Here is an 18,248-nt window from a genome sequence, read left to right on the forward strand (position 1 = left end):
ATGATAAAATTTATTCCTATGTATGACAGATGTCAAGTGGTATTTTGGACATTGGAAGCCATTTGGCAAGACTCTAGGAAAGGGCTAAGAAACTATGGAAATCTAAAACACATTTAAAGTGAAAATACCAAATTGGTAACTGATCACACCTGCTTCCCTCCAGTATCTTCCTTCAAATTCCTATAATTTTGATACTTATTAGAAGAAGTGACAAATCCACACATGGCAGTGAGGAAAATTACCCTATTTCAAAGCACGTAACATTATCCCCATAGGAAGGCCTAGAAATCTAGTCTCTGCCCTGTCATATAATAAGAAAGGTTGCAACTTAAGGGAAAACCTGATGCAAAATACACCTTGAAATACAGCAAAATCAGTCCCGATGAAAGGCCTCTGTCCAAAATCTCGACTGTTTATTTTGCTCCATGGATGCTGCCTGACTTGCTGAGTTCCTCCCACATTTTGTGTGTATTGCTCAAGATTTCCAGCATCTAAAAAACCTCTTGTGTCTCTGATGCAGCAGCATCTGTTGTGCTCAGTAAGTTGTGGATATAAGGATTAGCTGCTAAATTGCTGGTATTTGCTACCTTAGTGCTGTACTGATGGAGCAGACTGATTAATTGGGCCTGAAGCAGAGGCCGACAAGGGTGGTTAGTGGTTGGAGGTGAATACAGTAAGGAAGAGAGGGGGATTGACAGACTCACACAGAACACAACACCAACATTTGAAATCGTTTCTGCTTTTATTTGTTTCCGACATGAGTTCATTTAACACTGTAAGGTGGAAGGTAATAAGCACAGTAGATGCTTCTCACCTGTTTTAATGAAAGAATCAGAATCAGAATCAGAATCAGGTTTATTATCACCAGCATGTGACGTGAAATTTGTTAACTTAGCAGCAGTTCAATGCAATACATAATATAGAAGAGGAAAAAATATATAATAATAGTAAACAAAATAAAAAAATAAACAAGTAAATCAATTACGTAAATTGAATATAAAAACTGTGCAAAAACAGAAATATTGCATATTTAAATAAAGTGAGGTAGTGTCCAAAGATTCAATGTCCATTTAGGAATCAGATGGCAGAGGGGAAGAAGCTGATCCTGAATCGTTGAGTGTGTGCCTTCAGGCTTCTGTACCTCCTACCTGATGGTAACAGTGAGAAAAGGGCATGTCCTGGGTGCTGGAGGTCCTTAATAATGGACGCTGCCTTTCTGAGACACTGGTCCCTGAAGATGTCCTGGGTACTTTGTAAGCTAGTACCCAAGATGGAGCTGATTAGATTTACAACCCTCTGCAGCTTCTTTCAGTCCTGTGCAGTAGCCCCTCCATACCAGACAGTGATGCAGCCTGTCAGAATGCTCTCCACGGTACAACTAAAGAAGTTTTTGAGTGTATTTGTTGACATGCCAAATCTCTTCAAACTCGTAATAAAATATAGCCACTGTCCAACCTTCTTTATAACTACATTGGTACTTTGGGACCAGGTTAGTTCCTCAGAGGTCTTGACACCCAGTAACTTGAAGCTGCTTACTCTCTCCACTTCTGATCCTTCTATGAGAATTGGTATGTGCTCCTTCGTCTTACCCTTCCTGAAGTCCACAATCATCTCTTTCATCTTACTGACATTGAGTGCCAAGTTGTTGCTGTGGCACCACTCCACTAGTTGGCATATCTCACCCTCTCGTCACCACCTGAGATTCTACCAACAATGGTTGTATCATCAGCAAGTTTATAGATGGTGTTTGAACTATGCCTATCCTCACAGTCATGTGTATGTAGAGAGTAGAGCAGTGGGCTAAGCACACACCCCTGAAGTGTGCCAGTGTTGATTGTCAGCGAGGAGGATATGTTATCACCAATCCACACAGATTGTGGTCTTCCAGTTAGGAAATCAAGGATCCAATTGCAGAGGGAGGTACAGAGGCCCAGGTTCAGCAACTTCTCAATCAGGATTGTGGGAATGATGGTATTAAGTGCTGAGCTATAGTCGATGAACTGCATCCTGACGTAGGTGTTTGTGTTGTCCATTGGAGAGCCATTGAGATTGCATCCACCGTTGACCTATTGTGGTGATAGGCAAGTTGCAATGGGTCCAGGTCCTTGCTGAGGCAGGAGTTCAGTCTAGTCATAACCAACCTCTCAAAGCATTTCATCACTGTCGATGTGAGTGCTACTGGGTGATAGTCATTAAGGCAGCTCACATTATTCTTCTTAGAACAGTTGGTGCTGCAGTTTTGGAAGATGTCATCAAGCTCAGGCATAAGCTGGCAATCCGAATTTGTGAACGTCCCTGTCTGAACTCTGTTTGTAAGAGTATGACTGTATTTGGGACTCATGATATTGTTGGGGTCTGCCTTACACTTACAAAAAAATGAAACAGCATAACTAAATTTGTTGACAAGAGGGTCGATATTTTATTTTCTAAATGCACAGTCACTCTAAATTGTTCACTTAGCTCATCAATGTTCTGAACTTTAAGATTGGACGCACTGAAGTAATGTTTATCTGATCAAGATAGAATGAACCACCAGTCATTGGAACACCAGTGCACAGATACTCCTACAGAGAGAGCTGGCTGCATGACATAAGTAATAGTTTTATGGGCACAGACCAAATCTATTACTTAGAAATTATCTGAAAGAAACTGATCATCATTGAAAGCAACTCAGTAATCCAAGCCATAAAATTGATCTAATTTCTCTGTTTATTCATACAACAAAATGCAGGTGGATCACTTTTTGGTACATAATAGACTGTGTTTGTCCCAGACACTAGGAAATGCCGGCCTTGGCTCACATTACCATTGCTGATGCTGAGTCAGAGAGTTGTTGGTTCAAAGCCCAGCTCAAAGTCATTCAACCTAGATTGACTGACTCAGTTCCTTTAGAAGAAATGCAGCATTTTAAAAGGAGTCATTAAATTCTACAATGTGTTGGCAGTGGTAGCCATTCTGGTCTGTTGACAAGGAGTGCATGGCTCATAAATTTATGAAGTGCACTCTTTCAACTCTATTAATCAGAGTACATTTTCTGATCCTTATGACACCGTTGGGCATGCTGCCCCAATTTTGCATCCATTGACTTGAAATGCATCTTTCTATTACATTTCAGCTGTGCTCCCCCTACAAGAAGCAGGTCTCAGCAGAGGCAGGATGAAACACACATTCACAATGTGAACCTTCCAAAAGTTACCCAGGAAATGCATTGACCCACGTCAGCAGCCTTTTACATCCATCCCACAAAACGCTACATTTACACGGTAATCCATGCTGAAATATTGACAGCATAAAACAGAATTCCTGAAGTGATCTCATGCAATATGATTTTACTTCATAAGGAAGGATTTGTCCCAAAGGATTTGTCTTGGATACTGTCCAATTTCATAGTTCAACCTAATTTCAAAAAAGGAAGTCAATGTGACACATACTCAGAATGGAAACTCTCTAATGAGAGGAATAAGATTAGAATGTCAGCTCATAAGCACAGAGCAGTAACTTAAGTATTTCTTGTAAAATTCTTGGGGACACAGACCAGTAATTTTGTAAAGTAATCTGTCAGTGTGGGGCGAATCCACTTATGTTGATTTCCACCCACTTAGTGTTAACAATGTACACTCCATTGTGCCGTTCACAGTTATCTCAGTAATAACAAGTGCTGGCAAGAGAATCCTGGAGTTCCAGTCTATCAGTTGGAAATGCAAATTTGAGATATAAAATCTTTTTCACAGGATTACTAAGGACAACATTTGTGCAGGCAACATCTTAGCATGCAAAGGCTGCAGGAATTTAGCCATTTCTATTTACCTTTTCATTAATGCATAGGATGTAGTCAGCAGCTGTACGGCAAGCATTTATTTGCCATCCGTAATCACCTTCAAGAAGGTGATGGAAGCCAACTCCTAGAACCATTCAAACTGTGAGATGATCGTGCACTTAGGTAGTGAGTTCCTGTATCATGAGCCAACACCATTAATGAAACAAAGATTTATTTCAACCTCAGAAAAAAGCGTGTGCCTTAGAAGGAACCTTAGCAACAGTTATGTTTTCATCTGCTAGCTATCCATTGTCCATCCAGGTGGTGGACACTAGAGTTTTAGCTGTGGTTGGAGAAACTTTAGGGAAATGTGGCTCAGTTTCCAAGTAAACAACCACAGTCAAATGTAATGCCCAGATAAGATCATCTCCCATGAACGTTATCACTATTTTGCATTGACAGGCTGAGAAACTTGTCTAATTGAATCAAAGGGAAAAGGATAAAATAACATCGCTTACACCTCCCATATGAACAATCATGAAAGGATGCTGAAATCTGAGCTAATTGGGATATATATCAAACACCTCTTCAAATCTCAGAATATGGTCTCTATAACATTTAAAGGTGCAGCCAAGGCACTTGTGCAAAGGAGCGATACTAATACTGATTATGATAGCCCACTACTCATTCATCTCTTTGGCTAGAAACTTGACTAGTTTGGAGCTTATTGAGATCCTACGGTCTCTACTCCAGGATATCAGACATTCTCACAAAATGTGGAGGTACTCAACTGGTCAGGCAGCATCTGTGGTCGGAAATAGACAGTTGATACTTTGGGTTGGGGTCCTTTATCTGGACTAAAAGATCAGAATCAGAATCAGGTTTAATATTACTTGCATATATTGTGGAATTTGTTGTTTTGCAGCAGCAGTTCAGTGCAATACACAATATAAAAAAAAACTATAAATTGCAATAAAAGCTACAGATAAAAATTACATTAAGTAAGTAGTGCAAAAAGATGGAATATAGCCAGTATCAAAAGAAGGAAGGAAGGGATGGAGCAAACGCTGACAAGCAATAGGAGGATCCAGGTGAAGAGGTGTGGGTGATGAGCTGATGGAGAAGGGGAGGCTGGGAATAGAAGCAGGAGATGGGAGCTGATAGGTTGAAATGGCAGAGGACTAAATTGATACTTCCACCTATCATCCAGCTTCTGGCACTATTCTTCACCTGGATCCACCTGCATTCCATTTCCCTCAAGAAATGCTACTAGGCATGTTAAGTTCCTCCAGCGTTTTGTGTGTTGCTCCAGATTCCAGCGTCTACAGCCTTTTGCTCATTATCAGACCTTATGCTGGTCAGTGACAATTGTACTAAGGGAATAAAAGATGCTGCCACCTCTACTATTAACATCATGATTGGATTCTAGCCATCTACTGAAATGTTGCTCGGCTGGTTGGAGGGAGTTAGCTGAACCAGTCCACCCTAATAGAAACATACTTATCAATACAGAAAGAAACCTTAAAATTTCCATTAGGCATCAGGCATGCTTAGCAATTGGGAGTGTAATAATGGAAAATGAACTTCAGTGTCATTGGACACCTATTAGGAAAAAATATAACAATCCCAACTGCTTCTTACATACATACAGTATATCTATACAGCACACACAATGTCAAAATGGTTATTGTGATGCATCTAGTGTGGTGGTGTAGTGGGTAGTGCTTGTCACTCTCACTTCCAGCTTCCACCGCTGGCTCGCAGTCTTGTGAAAAGGAAAGCTGACTGTGTAAGTCTCTCCCTGCCAGTACATACCCTCTCCAACAGCAAGCCTCAAGCCTCCTCGCTGGCGACACATGGAAACTGAACTCCTTTTGTACTCAGGCTGAACTACAGAGGACAGGGAGGAGGTCTGACCCCTGCACACATAGAATGCAGGCCCACTGGTGTGTACACACCCAGGTGCTCGTGAACCAGATCTCCAACTATGGGTAAATAACCCCACTGCCTTGTGGTCAGCCTCGGGAGAGGCAAAAGCTATGGGAGCCCCTGAGGTGGCTGGACGTCATTGAACATCCTTCCGGCAGCTCCTGTAGTCAAGCTGCTGCCAAACATATTGCATGATGAGCTTTGCTTTGGAACACTGGTGAGCCCGAGAGGGGGATCTTGATGAATGGGCATCTCAGGATCTCCATACCTTTCCCTCAGGCTTGAGATCATCATCATCATCACCCTTTGTCCATCAAGACAGACAGGTGCCAACCACCAACCATCTATACACGCGTATATTAAAGACAATAGAATGTGTTTCAGAGACAGAGGGTTAAAATTAGCGTCTCTTCATAGTGTATGTAACAGTACTAAATGGTAATGAATTTTCATTCACTCTAATCAGTCCCTTTAATCACAAAAGAATAATCACACCATTGAATTCAAATATTCTAAATTAACAAATCAAAAATCTGATTTTAAAAGCTCACCTCTCGATCAAGTCCAGCAGCTACGGTAACAATATCTCCATTCTCACTGTTGATAGTGAACATATTTGGTGAAGGGCTCACTGGTGACTGAGACAAGATCCGATATCTCACCATACCATTTGCTGTGGTTGGGTCATCTGCATCATTGGCAGTTATTGTCATTACATACGACCCTAACAATAAACAGCACACAAGTAATGTTACAATAATTCAACTTTCATCTGATAAGCATAAAATGGCAAGTTATGGCAGAGGTTGTTCAGGTTTATCTGGGGAGAAATACAAGTTATGGCAGAGGTTGTTCAGGTTTATCTGGGGAGAAATAGAATTGAACTTTCAACTCAATTTGCTATGAAATCAGTAAATAAAAACTCGTGTTTTCAGTTCCACATAAAGAATACATAACAAAGCACAAATTAATTTAGAGAATAAAACTTCTTTTTACACTGTAAGGAATCTCTAGACAATTGATACCATATATGTAGGCAATAATTTCTCCATCTCAAATAGAATGGAATAAAGGACATCTCTCCAATGTTCCAAATTACCTCCGAAATAAAGAAGGGCACTCTAACCGTAAACTGGGTGGAGTATATTCTATTTACAAACGTTTGTACAATGATGCTTGTTTTTACAGTAATATTAGAACTCTTGAAACTGCTTATCCTTGTTTTAGCTCATGACAGGATAATCTGATGAAGCAACATCTCTTTTTTTTCCAGAGGTGCAAAAATTGCTTTCACAAAGAGTGCTATTATTTACTTGGGGAGGGCATTAGGATTCAAAGCTGAGCCACACCATTTAGAGCCATTACACTCTTTTCAAATGCAAGCTTCACTCTTTAGATGTTAGGCATTTGTGGCTAATGGTTAATTTGTACTAAACAACATCAATATGTACAGCCTCGAGTGGAAGTAATACATATTATTGACTGAGAAGGTGGGATCGATCTACATTTAAAGGGCCAAGTGAGTCCCTTAAAATTGACCTTGTACCTGGGTCGCTAGGGCACTCTACTGGTGCCCCTCCACCTTTCAGCCTTCATTAGCTAATGTTCATATAATCATTATAATAGAGTTTGTAGAGATGGGCATACTTTCAATGCAGCCCTTGAAAGATATCAGAGGAATTAATTTTTCCTTTCTGTTACATAGAGAATGTTAGAACATACATATTCTCATTTGGATAAAGGAGCTAATTCAAGACTCAAGATTGTTTCGTGTCATTTCCTGCACACAGGTGTAAAAGAAAATGAAATAACTGTTACTCCAGATCTGATGCATCACAAAACACAAAAGGGAAAATGAACACAATAAATATAAATACATAAGATAACTTCCATACACTGATTGTATGTCTGTAAAGTGATGCTAGGTTGCACATAAGGAGACTAACAGGAGTGATGGAGGTGTCAATCAGCCTTACTGATTGAGAAAAGTAACTCTTTTTGAATCTGGTGGTCTTGGCATGGATGCTATGCAGCTTCCTCAGTGATGGGAGTGGGACCAACAGTCCATGAGCAGGATGAGTGGGATTCTTCACTGATCCTCCTGGATCATTGGGATTTCTTCTGGGGAAGATATACCCATACAAAAAGGACAAGTCACACTTGTACTCAAGGGGGACCAATATCTCTATGGGCAGGTTTGCTAGAGCTTTTGAGGACAGTTTAAACTAAGTTGGCAGGGAGATGGGAACTGGAGTTATAGGGCTGAGGATGGGGCAGTTGGTATATAAGTCAATGCAGAGTGTAGTGAGACTGCGAAGAAAGATAGGCAGATGCTAGGGCAAAATTGCAGTCTGAGGGATGAGCTGAAATGTAACATGGGAACAAAATCAGAAAAGATGATAAATACAAGACTGAAGGTGTTATACTTGAATGCACACAGTATACAGAATAAGATAGATGATCTTGTAGCACAGTTCGAGATTGGCACAAATGACATTGCGGGCATCACTGAGATGTGGTTTAGTATCCTTAAGGGGAAATCTTGTCTGACAGATCTGTTGGAATACTTCAAGGAAGATAGACAAACGGGAGTTCCTGGATGTTGTTTACTTGGATTTTCAGAAGGCCCACGGCAAAGTGCCACAAATAAGGCTTTTTAATAAGAGAGAGCCCATGGCATTACAGGAAAGATACTAGCATGCATAGAGCATTGGCTGATTGGTAAGAGGAAAAGAGTCAGAACAAAGGGGGCCTATTCTTGATGGCTGCCAGTGACCAGTGGTATTCTGCAGTGGTCAGTATTGAGACAACTTCTTTTCACGTTATATGCCAATGATTTGGCTGATGGAATTGATGGCTTGTGGCCAAGTTTGGAGATAATACAAAATTAGGTGTAGGGGCAGGTAATGTTGAGGAAGCAGGAAATCTGTAGAAAGACTTGGACAGATTGGGAGAATGGGCAAAGAAGTAGCAGATGGAATATAGCGTAGGGAAGTGGATGGTCATGCAATTTGGTAGAAGGAATAAAGGCACGGATTATTTTATAAATGGAAAGACAATTCAAAAAAATAAAGGCACAAAGAGCCTTGAGAGTCCTTGTTCGAGATTCCCTAAAGGTTAATTTGCAGGTTGAGTCTGTGGTAATGAAGGCAAATGCAATATTAGCAATCATTTCAGAGGACTAGAATATAAGAACAAGGATGCTATGCTGGGGCTTTGTAAGGCATTGGTCAAACCATACCTGGAGTATTGTGAGCAGTTTTGAGGCCCTTATCTAAGAAAAGATGTGCTGGCATTAGAGATAGTCCAGAGGACTTTCACGATAATGATTCCAGGAATGAAAGGGTTAACACGTGAGGCGCGTTTAATGGCTCTGGGTCTGTACTTGCTGGAGTTTAGAAGAATGAAAGGGGATCTCATTGAAACCTATTGAATATTGAAAGACCTAGAGAGACTGAATGTAGAGATAATGCTTTCTAGAGTAGGTGAGTCGAGCACCAAAGAGCACAGCCTCAGAATAGAGGGGCGTCCACTTAAAACAAGGATGAGAAAGAATTTCATTCTAAACATGAAAAATTCTGCAGATTCTGGAAATCCAAGACAAAACACACAAAAAGCTGGAGGACCTCAGCAGATCAGACAGCATCAATAGAAGTAAATAAACAGTTGATGTTTCAGGTCAATCCTCTGAGTTCCTCCAGCATTTTGTGCGTGCTGCTTAGGAACTTATTTAGCCAGACGGTGGTGAATTCATGGGTGAGGAGGCCAAGTCACTGAGTATATTTAAAGCGGAGATTGATAGGTTCCTGGCTAGTCAGGGTGTCAAATGCTATGGACAGAAGGCAGGAGAATGGCATTCAGAGGGATAATAAGTCAACCATGGTAGAATGGGAGAGAAAACTTGATGGGCGGAGTGGCCTAATTCTGCTCCTATTGTGTATTATGGTCTTATGTTATTGGCCCTTTTCCAGCAGATTTCTGTATATTTGTCCTTGGTGGCAGATAGGCTGGTGCCAGTATCGCATTGGGCAGTTTTGACTACCCATTATAGAGCCTTCATCTCCGCTGCAGTGCCATTTCCGAGATGAGCAATGACGTAGCTTGTCAGCATGGTGTCTACTGTGCATCTGGAGAATGACATGAGCATAGATGTGCAAAGTCCAGCTTTACACATTTGAAACCACAAAGCCCCAACCTAAGATTTTTCTTATTATATTTTTAGGATTGATGCCTGATAGTTTAGCTTCTGAAAACCATATCATTGAAGAAAATAATGAAAGTCAATGGAATTATAGACTACAGCAGAATATAACTGCAACAAATAATTGTGGTATTCATTTCTTCCAATAAAATAATGGCAAGTTATTTGATTCACAAACTCTTGTCATTGCTCACAAAAACACAAAGTGGCCGCATTAAAAGGAGATATCAAGTGTTCAAATAGGTCTGCAAAATTACTTCTATGAACAACTTTAACCTTGTTATTTCATATGAATCAGTACTGTAGGCCCTGAAGTGTTAATTTCATAGCCTTTAAATCACTATTCAATTATGAAACTAATTCAAGTTCGTAATTGGCTTTCCACTCAAATTAGTGAGGCCAAAAATTTAAACCTTTTAATTTCATATGAATTTTAAGTACCAAGCTGCATCCATGCATTAGTCCATGTTATTATTTTCTCAAGAGGACATTGCATAAACAGCAAAAAGTTTTGCACATTTAGAAAAATAGAAAACAGTAAATGATGAATTATAAAAAAATATTGTTAAATTACCAGCTAATATGTGTCCAAAACCTACAAATCAATTTTTCTCAGTAATGTTAAACCACGTCCAGACAAAAAATAATATTACATTGAAAATATTTTGCTTTGGGACATCATTCATTCTCTTCCCGTTGATTTTGTTAGTCCCCTGCCTATGTCCTGAGTAGTGAACTTTGCCTCAAAATTTGCAGGGAAAGAACTGGTGATGTACACTGAAAAAAATCTTATTAATGCACCTTTAGGTAGCGGTTAGAGCGACACTATTACAACTCGGTGTGTTCTGGAGTTGGGAGTTCAATTTCAGTGCCATTCTGTAAGGAGTCTCTGTACGTCTTCCCCATGGAATACACGGGGTTTCCTCCCACAGTCCAAAGACTTACTGGGTAGGTTAATTGGTCGTAGTAAATTGGCCCATGATTAGGTTAGGGTTAATCAGCTTTGTCGAGGGTTGCTGGGGCAGCAACCAGGAGGGTCAACTTTGCCCTGTATCGCTAAAATAAAATAAAAATAAACTACTAATGTGGATTTGTCAGGAATTATTTGGTGAGACTTGGCAGTTCTTCTGTCAGAACTGAAGCAGAATTCAACTTCACTGATTTTAGCTTCAGTTTTGAGGTGGCATAGTCAGGTCAAGATGACCCCACTTGTACCAAAGATTCTTTAACAGTCCAGTCAAATCATGGATTGAATATGAAGGATATGTCCTTGCTCCAAGTGATATTAAAGGAGGGAAATTGTCTATGGATGCTAAGATGTATAAATTGATCAAAACCTTGCTGGCTTCAGCCAAAGTAGGTGACAAGTCATCAAAGATAAAACTAAATTGGGGAGAATCAGGAGCATGAAGACACTGCATCAATTGTACTTAACAAGTACCCAGAGGTATGTTGTAATGAATCTGATAGAAATACAGGGTATGAAAATCAAGATTCACCTGAAGGAGATATGATTACCTGTGGCATAATGTTGAGTAATATTATTATTAATGCTGATGAGTTCATAAAAAAATAAAAATGGCTTTCTGCGGAGAGCTTCACATGTTAACTGCTGAATCATGAATATTGTTTTTACTTCAGGTTTGAATACATTAACAATGACAAAGATTAATATATTTCCTGTATCTTTCAATCTCCTATTGGCATTGCAGTTTTAACACCATGTTGCCCCAGTAGTGCTCACCAATAGGTGGCCCCAAGACCACATGGACTATGATCAATTCATAACAGTCACACCAGTGTCACAGCCAGAAATCCTTACTATTTCCCAAAGGGCATGACTCAAATATGATTTATTACAGGTTCAAACAATATTCAATTACCACACTCTACAGAAAGAAGTAATTCTGCATGATTGAATTTTGAGGTGGATGTAATTTTGGAAGAATACTTCGTTAACAGAAGAAAAAACTTATTTCGCAAATATTCTTTAAACATATTCTTTGTGGCTTCATGCTATTTTTAACTCATTCTGGGATTATCAAAATTGAAAACTTAAGTATATCATTATGGAGACACAAGAGGCTATAAATGCTGGAATCCAAAACAATGCTCAATGCACCTGAGGAACCTAACGAGGCAGGCAACATTTTTGGAAAGAAATGGACAGTCGAGACCCATCATCTTGATTGAAATACAGAGGGGAGATAGCCAGTATAAAATGCTGGGGAGAAAGGGTAAAGCAAGAGCTGTCAGGTGATAGGTGGATCCAGCTGGGATGGGTGATACATAGATGAGTGCAGGAATTATGGAAGAGGCAGGGAGATGACAGGTGTAAGTGATAAAAGGCTGGACATGATGAAATCTGACTGGAGAGGATGATGGAGCACGGAACAAAATGAATGATGCTGGAAGGGAATTGGTAGGAGTTTGTGGGTGATAGGCAGAGGGTATTGAGAGAGCCCGCATCTGTATTTTCTTTATTTCCCACACTTCTGCCCTCAGCTCATCCCCCATCCAAGCAGAAATGGGATAGATGTCCCCTAAGTCTTCATCTACCACCCACCAGCCTATACATCCAACACAGCATTCTTCACAACTTACACCATCTGAAAAAGGATCCTATCATCAGACACAGTTTTTCCTCCTCTCCCCCCTCTGTTCTCCACGGGGATAAATTTCTCTGCAACACTTTGTCTACTCATCCCTCCCCCGTGATCCTCCTGTTTCCCCAGGCATTTGCCTCCATAACTGTACAAAGTGTTAAAGCTGCTCTAAACAGCCCTTCCAGGTGAGGCAGTCATTTGCATGTGAATCTATCAGTCTTATTTTTGCATTTAGCCTTCCCATTGTGGATTCCTCTATAGCGGTGAGACTGGATGCAGCTTGGTGGTCTCCTTAGCTGAGCATCATCACTCCATTCGCCATGCCACCCCGGATCTCCCGATGGCCAGCCATTTCAATTGCACCTCTCAATCACACATTGTCCAGGGCCTCCTCCTTTGCCAGGTCACAGCCAAATGAAAAACAGAGGATCAAATCCTTATATTCTGCCTGGCCGCTCTTCAACCCGGCAGCAAGAACATCGAGTTTTCAAACATCTGCTAACCACTGTCCATCTGTTCCTTTTTCCCTACTTTTCTCTCTCCTCCTGAGATCCAACAGGACCCATCAGCCTATGCCTTTCCTTCTCTCTCTCTTCTCCTCCACATACTCCTCTTACTGGTTCCCCCTCCCACCTCCTTCACTTTATTCCATGGCCATCCATCCACTCCTGTCAGATTCCAACCTTCAGCCCTTTGCCATTTCCTTCTAGCACCCTTCAGCTTCTGAGATTATCCCCCCCTTCGTCTGCCTACCATTGTCCCCTCACCTCGATCTACTGATCACCTGTCAGCTCTTGCTCCACCCCTTCCCCCCAGCTTTTGTACGTGCTATAAACCCTCTTTCTTTTAGTCCAGTTGGAAGGAATTGGTCCAAAATGCCAACTGTCCATTTCACTCCATAGAAGCTGCCTGACCTGCTGAGTTCTTTCGGTGCTTTGTGTGTTACTCTATAGTATACCTTTACAAAAATTGACTCCATTGAAAAAAGTGTTTTTTTAATACACAAAAAATAAGTTACAACATTCTAGGGCTAATTGGGATATGCATCAACTAACTCTTAAACTGTCATCACTGCCCAGGATACAGCTATTAATAGAGGCACAGTACATAACACTGGTGATTCACTCAACATTTAATCAACAACTTGTATTGAAGAGCGTCCTCAAATCAATTTTTACTTACAACAGCATTTAGTGTGGGAGCTTACCTTTATGTGTCCATCCTAAATCTAGCTGATTGCTCAAAACAACAAGTTCTCTTTAAAAATTCACATTCGATAATAACATGCTGATTATAAAGTTTTTGTTCCATTGACAGACACAATAAAGACACAAAAATCTATAGTCTGAGTTCTGAGGTTCTAATGAAGATAAAATGAAAGCCCAGTTGTACGTTTGTACAAAGGAATGAAGACATTAACAGCTAAAATGTGTTCATAAATTTGAAATAATAAAATTGATTTGACCAGCAAATGTTTTTAGTTTATAAGATTAAAGCAAGATGTTTCAACATTGCACATTATTCACATAATGATTTATCATTGCATCAAGTGAGACATTCAATAATTTTGAGAGACATCATCAGCAGTACGTCTGTCTAGGACAGGGATTCATTCCCAATTTGGGGTCCATGAACCCCTCAGATAATGATAAGGGTCCATGGCATAAAGAAGTTTGGGATGGCCTGGTCTAGCAGCATTCTTCTGAAAATGAGAACAGTTCTAGGCTATTAAATTCATAAGGTTCAATCTAAGATTACTGCTTTTCAAGTAATCCCCAGCCAAAAGAGACTAAATGTTGATAGGGTTTTACAAGAAGCTATCTGGTTGGTTTCTCTATAAGCCCAGTCACTCTGGATGTTTATTAATTCCATGTCCTATTCCTTAGTTGGGTCCAAGCTCATACTGATTCCATGACTCTGCTTTCTAAAACAGAGCACAAATTAATTAAAAGTTTATCTGGCTGCATGAAGATTGACATATTGCTATTGACATATTTGTCACAGGCATTCAAACTTGTTTGATTTACTGTCATGAAGAGGTCAGTCAAGGGAGATTAAAAAACAGGAATGGAAAAGGGAGGAGACTACTTACGGCCAGTCAGTCAATAAAAACAAACCAGTGAAGGAGGCACAGAGAAAATGGAGCATTGGAGGTAAAAGCCAGAGGAGAATCATTTAAGCAGAATCATATAATCAAAGTTGCTTTTGAGTAAAAATTGGCTTTTATATTGTTTAAAAGTGTGAACTATATTTATAGCAGTAGTGGACTCCAATTAATCTGAACAAAATTAAAGTATTTGCTCATCCACTCCCCAGTTTTGTAACAGTAAAGGCCAAAGGGAGTTGTTTCATTTGCGTATAAATTGTGTATGAATATTTAAAAAGTAATTTTGGTAATGGCTCCAAGAGGAAATTAACCACTACTTGAACAGGCAACTGAAGAACCCTCATCTTGGTGCTTATTTTAAAACTCTGGGAAATGTTTGCGTGTCTCAGGAAAAAAACTATATGGTAAAACAAATACTGAAATAAATCAATTGCAAGATAAAAGAAAATACTGCGGCCAGGCAGCTCATTAGACAGCATTGAATTTTACATGAGCTTGTGTTTCTACACACTATTTTGACGTCTCATCTGTAAATTAGATCAAATTAATGGTGTCGAGTGCTTGAGAATTAATTGCTATGGAAAACTTGATTCACAATGTGAAAATTTATTCTGTTGGTAAACTTCTATATTCTGTAATTCTTAAACAAGAAGTGACTTCAATGCCTCTTTGGAAACTGCACACTATCTTAAAGGGCTCAAAATACAATCACACTGCAAGAGAAGATAGACAAAATTTGTGTTGTTAAAATAAACAGAATTACTGCTCAACATTCATGTATCTTTAATTTAAACAAGATTTAACACTACAAATTTAACACCCTTCCATCAGCTTACAAAGGTACATTTCAGGCAATTAAAAGCACATTTGCTTATATTAGCTAATTTATCTTTTGCTGTAACTGCAGAAACTGTTCTACAAATAAAATAAAAAGGAAGAAAAAAAGAATGCTCTTGGCAAAACTAGACATTGATTTGCCTAATGTGATCCCATGATTTATGCCTCTCGATAAGACCTGTTTAGGATTTGGATCAGGGCTACAATTAATCTTACAGAATTAACTTTATTCCACCACCTAGGTGGGCCGCAGGTATTCTTATATGGATCATTCACTCAACCTTTTTGAAGAAATTAAAACTACAAGCAGGCAACAATACTTTAATCACACCATAAAAGTGAATCAGATTGCAAGCTGACATCCCTTTCTCTGCACTGGAAACATACATTGAGTTGTTTCATTCAGAATGGAATTTTTAGCAAGTCCAAGATCCAGAGCTCACAGATCAGAAATTCATTACATATAACCCCAAACAAAATCAGTGTTGTGAACAGAGGGTTAACCAGAGGAGAACAGGCAAAAATTCCTGTATGCATTAGTACCTTTCATTCTCCCTGACACCTTCTTTCAATATAAAACAGTCCAAAATAACACCAATTATGATGCAATGTGCAAAATTTGTCTTTTCTGAAAGATGATCATTTTCACGCTGAAAACAGCTCTGTTGATATGGTACTGTTAATGGTCTAAAGTCCAAATTAAATTTTTTGTCCCCAATGATTTCTGTGACCTATTACAAGTCTAAATATACCTTCACACAGACTTGGCTACCCATGTAGGTTAAAGTTATGATTATTCTCAGCTTCCTAGCCTAAGGATCATACCAGAATGCTATTTCTGACCTTCACAGCAACTCATTAGTGCATTTGGGTGTTCACTCAAACTTCATACTCAAGAATGGGAGACTTCATCTAATTTTCTTTCTGTGCACAGCAGCAGGCAAAGTGGGAAAGGAAATCTACTGCTCATACCCATTTGTAAGCATGCTTTTACCAAGACCCGCTTCCTGATTTCTTGTCAGGACAAACTTCAAGCATCACTTGCACAGAAGACATGCCTTCTACTGGCAAAATCCTTGTCCAGCCCATCCTGGTACCTCTGAAACCCTGGGCACATTCTCCTATAAAGCTTCCATCACTGCAACATGAGTCAACAACCACACCATGTTGGTTTGTTTCAACATCCCTTTAAAAGAATCGCTGAAGAGGTTGCACCATAGGAATTACAAGATGATGCATGAAAACTGGAATGCATGAAAAATAAACAAAGAAAATCCAATAACGCCAGCAATTGAAATTCTTTTGCAACCTTCACAAATCGCATTAGGATAATCTATAACACAACCTTAATATCATAAAGTGGCACAGAAAAAAAATCTAGATTAGATCTTCAATTGAAAATGTATAGAAGTCGATTCTCTATAGAAAGTTTACCAACTGAATGTGGACTGAATATCAAAAAACTTACATAAAGTATAATATAAGTAGTATAATATTCGGTGTTTTACTTGTAATAATGTTTTCAGTAAGCAAGCTCCTAAATGAGGAAATCAACAAGAAAAATCAGATGAAGAAAATCTGTTTTAGAAACAGAAAATACTGATAGACTCAGAGGGTCAGGCAGAATCTGTACAGTTAACATTCTGGGTCTGAAGAATCACTGACCAACATTTTTCCAGTTTTTCTGTTTTCTTTTATTTTTACATTTCTAATGGAGTGCACAACTAGGGAATAAGTAAGTAGCCAAGTAATGAAAGGCCTCAAAGGGGGAACTGTTGGTATGTTTTCTCTTTTTGATGGTACTGGAACCAGGAACATAAATATAAAACTAGCTAATTTCAAACAATCCTTTATTCAGAATGGAATAGAAAGGGTAAGTTTGGAATAGCTGATATACATTCAAAGGAAAGCTAGATAATGAGGCTTAAAAAGGACATTGCTAAGAGTAGGTGAAGTGGGGGAAAGGCATAGAAAGAAATTAGAACAAGGACGGAGCATTGAAATGCAGAGCAATCAGATGGCTTATAGACTCTAAATAAGATTCAAGATTGTTTATTGTCATTCTTCAATACATGAGTACAAAGGAGAACAAAATGATTGTTGCTCCGGATCCAACGCAGCATAAAAAAAACACAATAAGCATAAAGATCACAATTTTTAAAAAATAAAAAGGAAACAAAATAAATAAAAAAGCAATCCTATAAAAATAAATAAACCAACACAGGAATTTACATATACAGTAAATCAAGACAAATAAAGTCTTTGGATTTATTTAAAGGTGCTAAAATCCATAAATAAGTTGTTTCATTTTTCCATGGAATATATGAACTGTTTTACAGTTTCTTACATATTTTCACAGTTTAAAACTGCTTGTTTCACACAGTGAGGGATATAGCTATTTCTATTTTTATTGAAATTAATCTTAAACATCTAGTATTTTAAGTAGAAAGTTAATTTTGATCATTTGGAGTAAGTTATATTTCTTCCCAAAGTCAAGTAAATAAGTGAAAGTGGTAAAAATCAAGAGCAAACATAGGGTAGATTAAAAAAGGCTGTCACCTGGATAGTTAATATTTAAAGCCTTTCAGACAATGATGACAAATTATTCAAAGAGCAGTGGATCATAGCTTAGTTAAAGTATTTCTCCTTTTACCTGGCTTTGATCCTTCAGCCACGCTCCCATTATATACATGGTTCACAAACTCTGGTCTGTTATCATTCATATCAATAACATTGATGTAAAGGTCAATTGGGTTTTCCACCTTGTTTCCATTCATGTCAACTGCATGTGCTCTCAGCTGTAAACATAGA

The 18,248-nt window shown here is 39.0% G+C and overlaps 1 protein-coding gene across 1 annotated transcript in view; it reads right to left on the bottom strand.

Annotated features, from left to right (window-relative positions):
- The window catches only part of LOC134342830 (cadherin-4-like), a 781,531-nt gene that overhangs the window by 94,088 nt on the left and 669,195 nt on the right, over positions 1–18,248 (bottom strand). Inside the window, exons 6-7 of the mRNA XM_063041443.1 lie at positions 18,091–18,235; positions 6,238–6,410 (exon numbers count right to left, since the gene is read on the bottom strand). Coding sequence (XP_062897513.1) covers positions 6,238–6,410; positions 18,091–18,235 — 318 coding nt within the window. The remainder of the gene's footprint in view (positions 1–6,237; positions 6,411–18,090; positions 18,236–18,248) is intronic.

This window comes from Mobula hypostoma, chromosome 2, assembly GCF_963921235.1.
Source record: "Mobula hypostoma chromosome 2, sMobHyp1.1, whole genome shotgun sequence".
Classification (NCBI taxonomy): Eukaryota; Metazoa; Chordata; class Chondrichthyes; order Myliobatiformes; family Myliobatidae; genus Mobula; species Mobula hypostoma.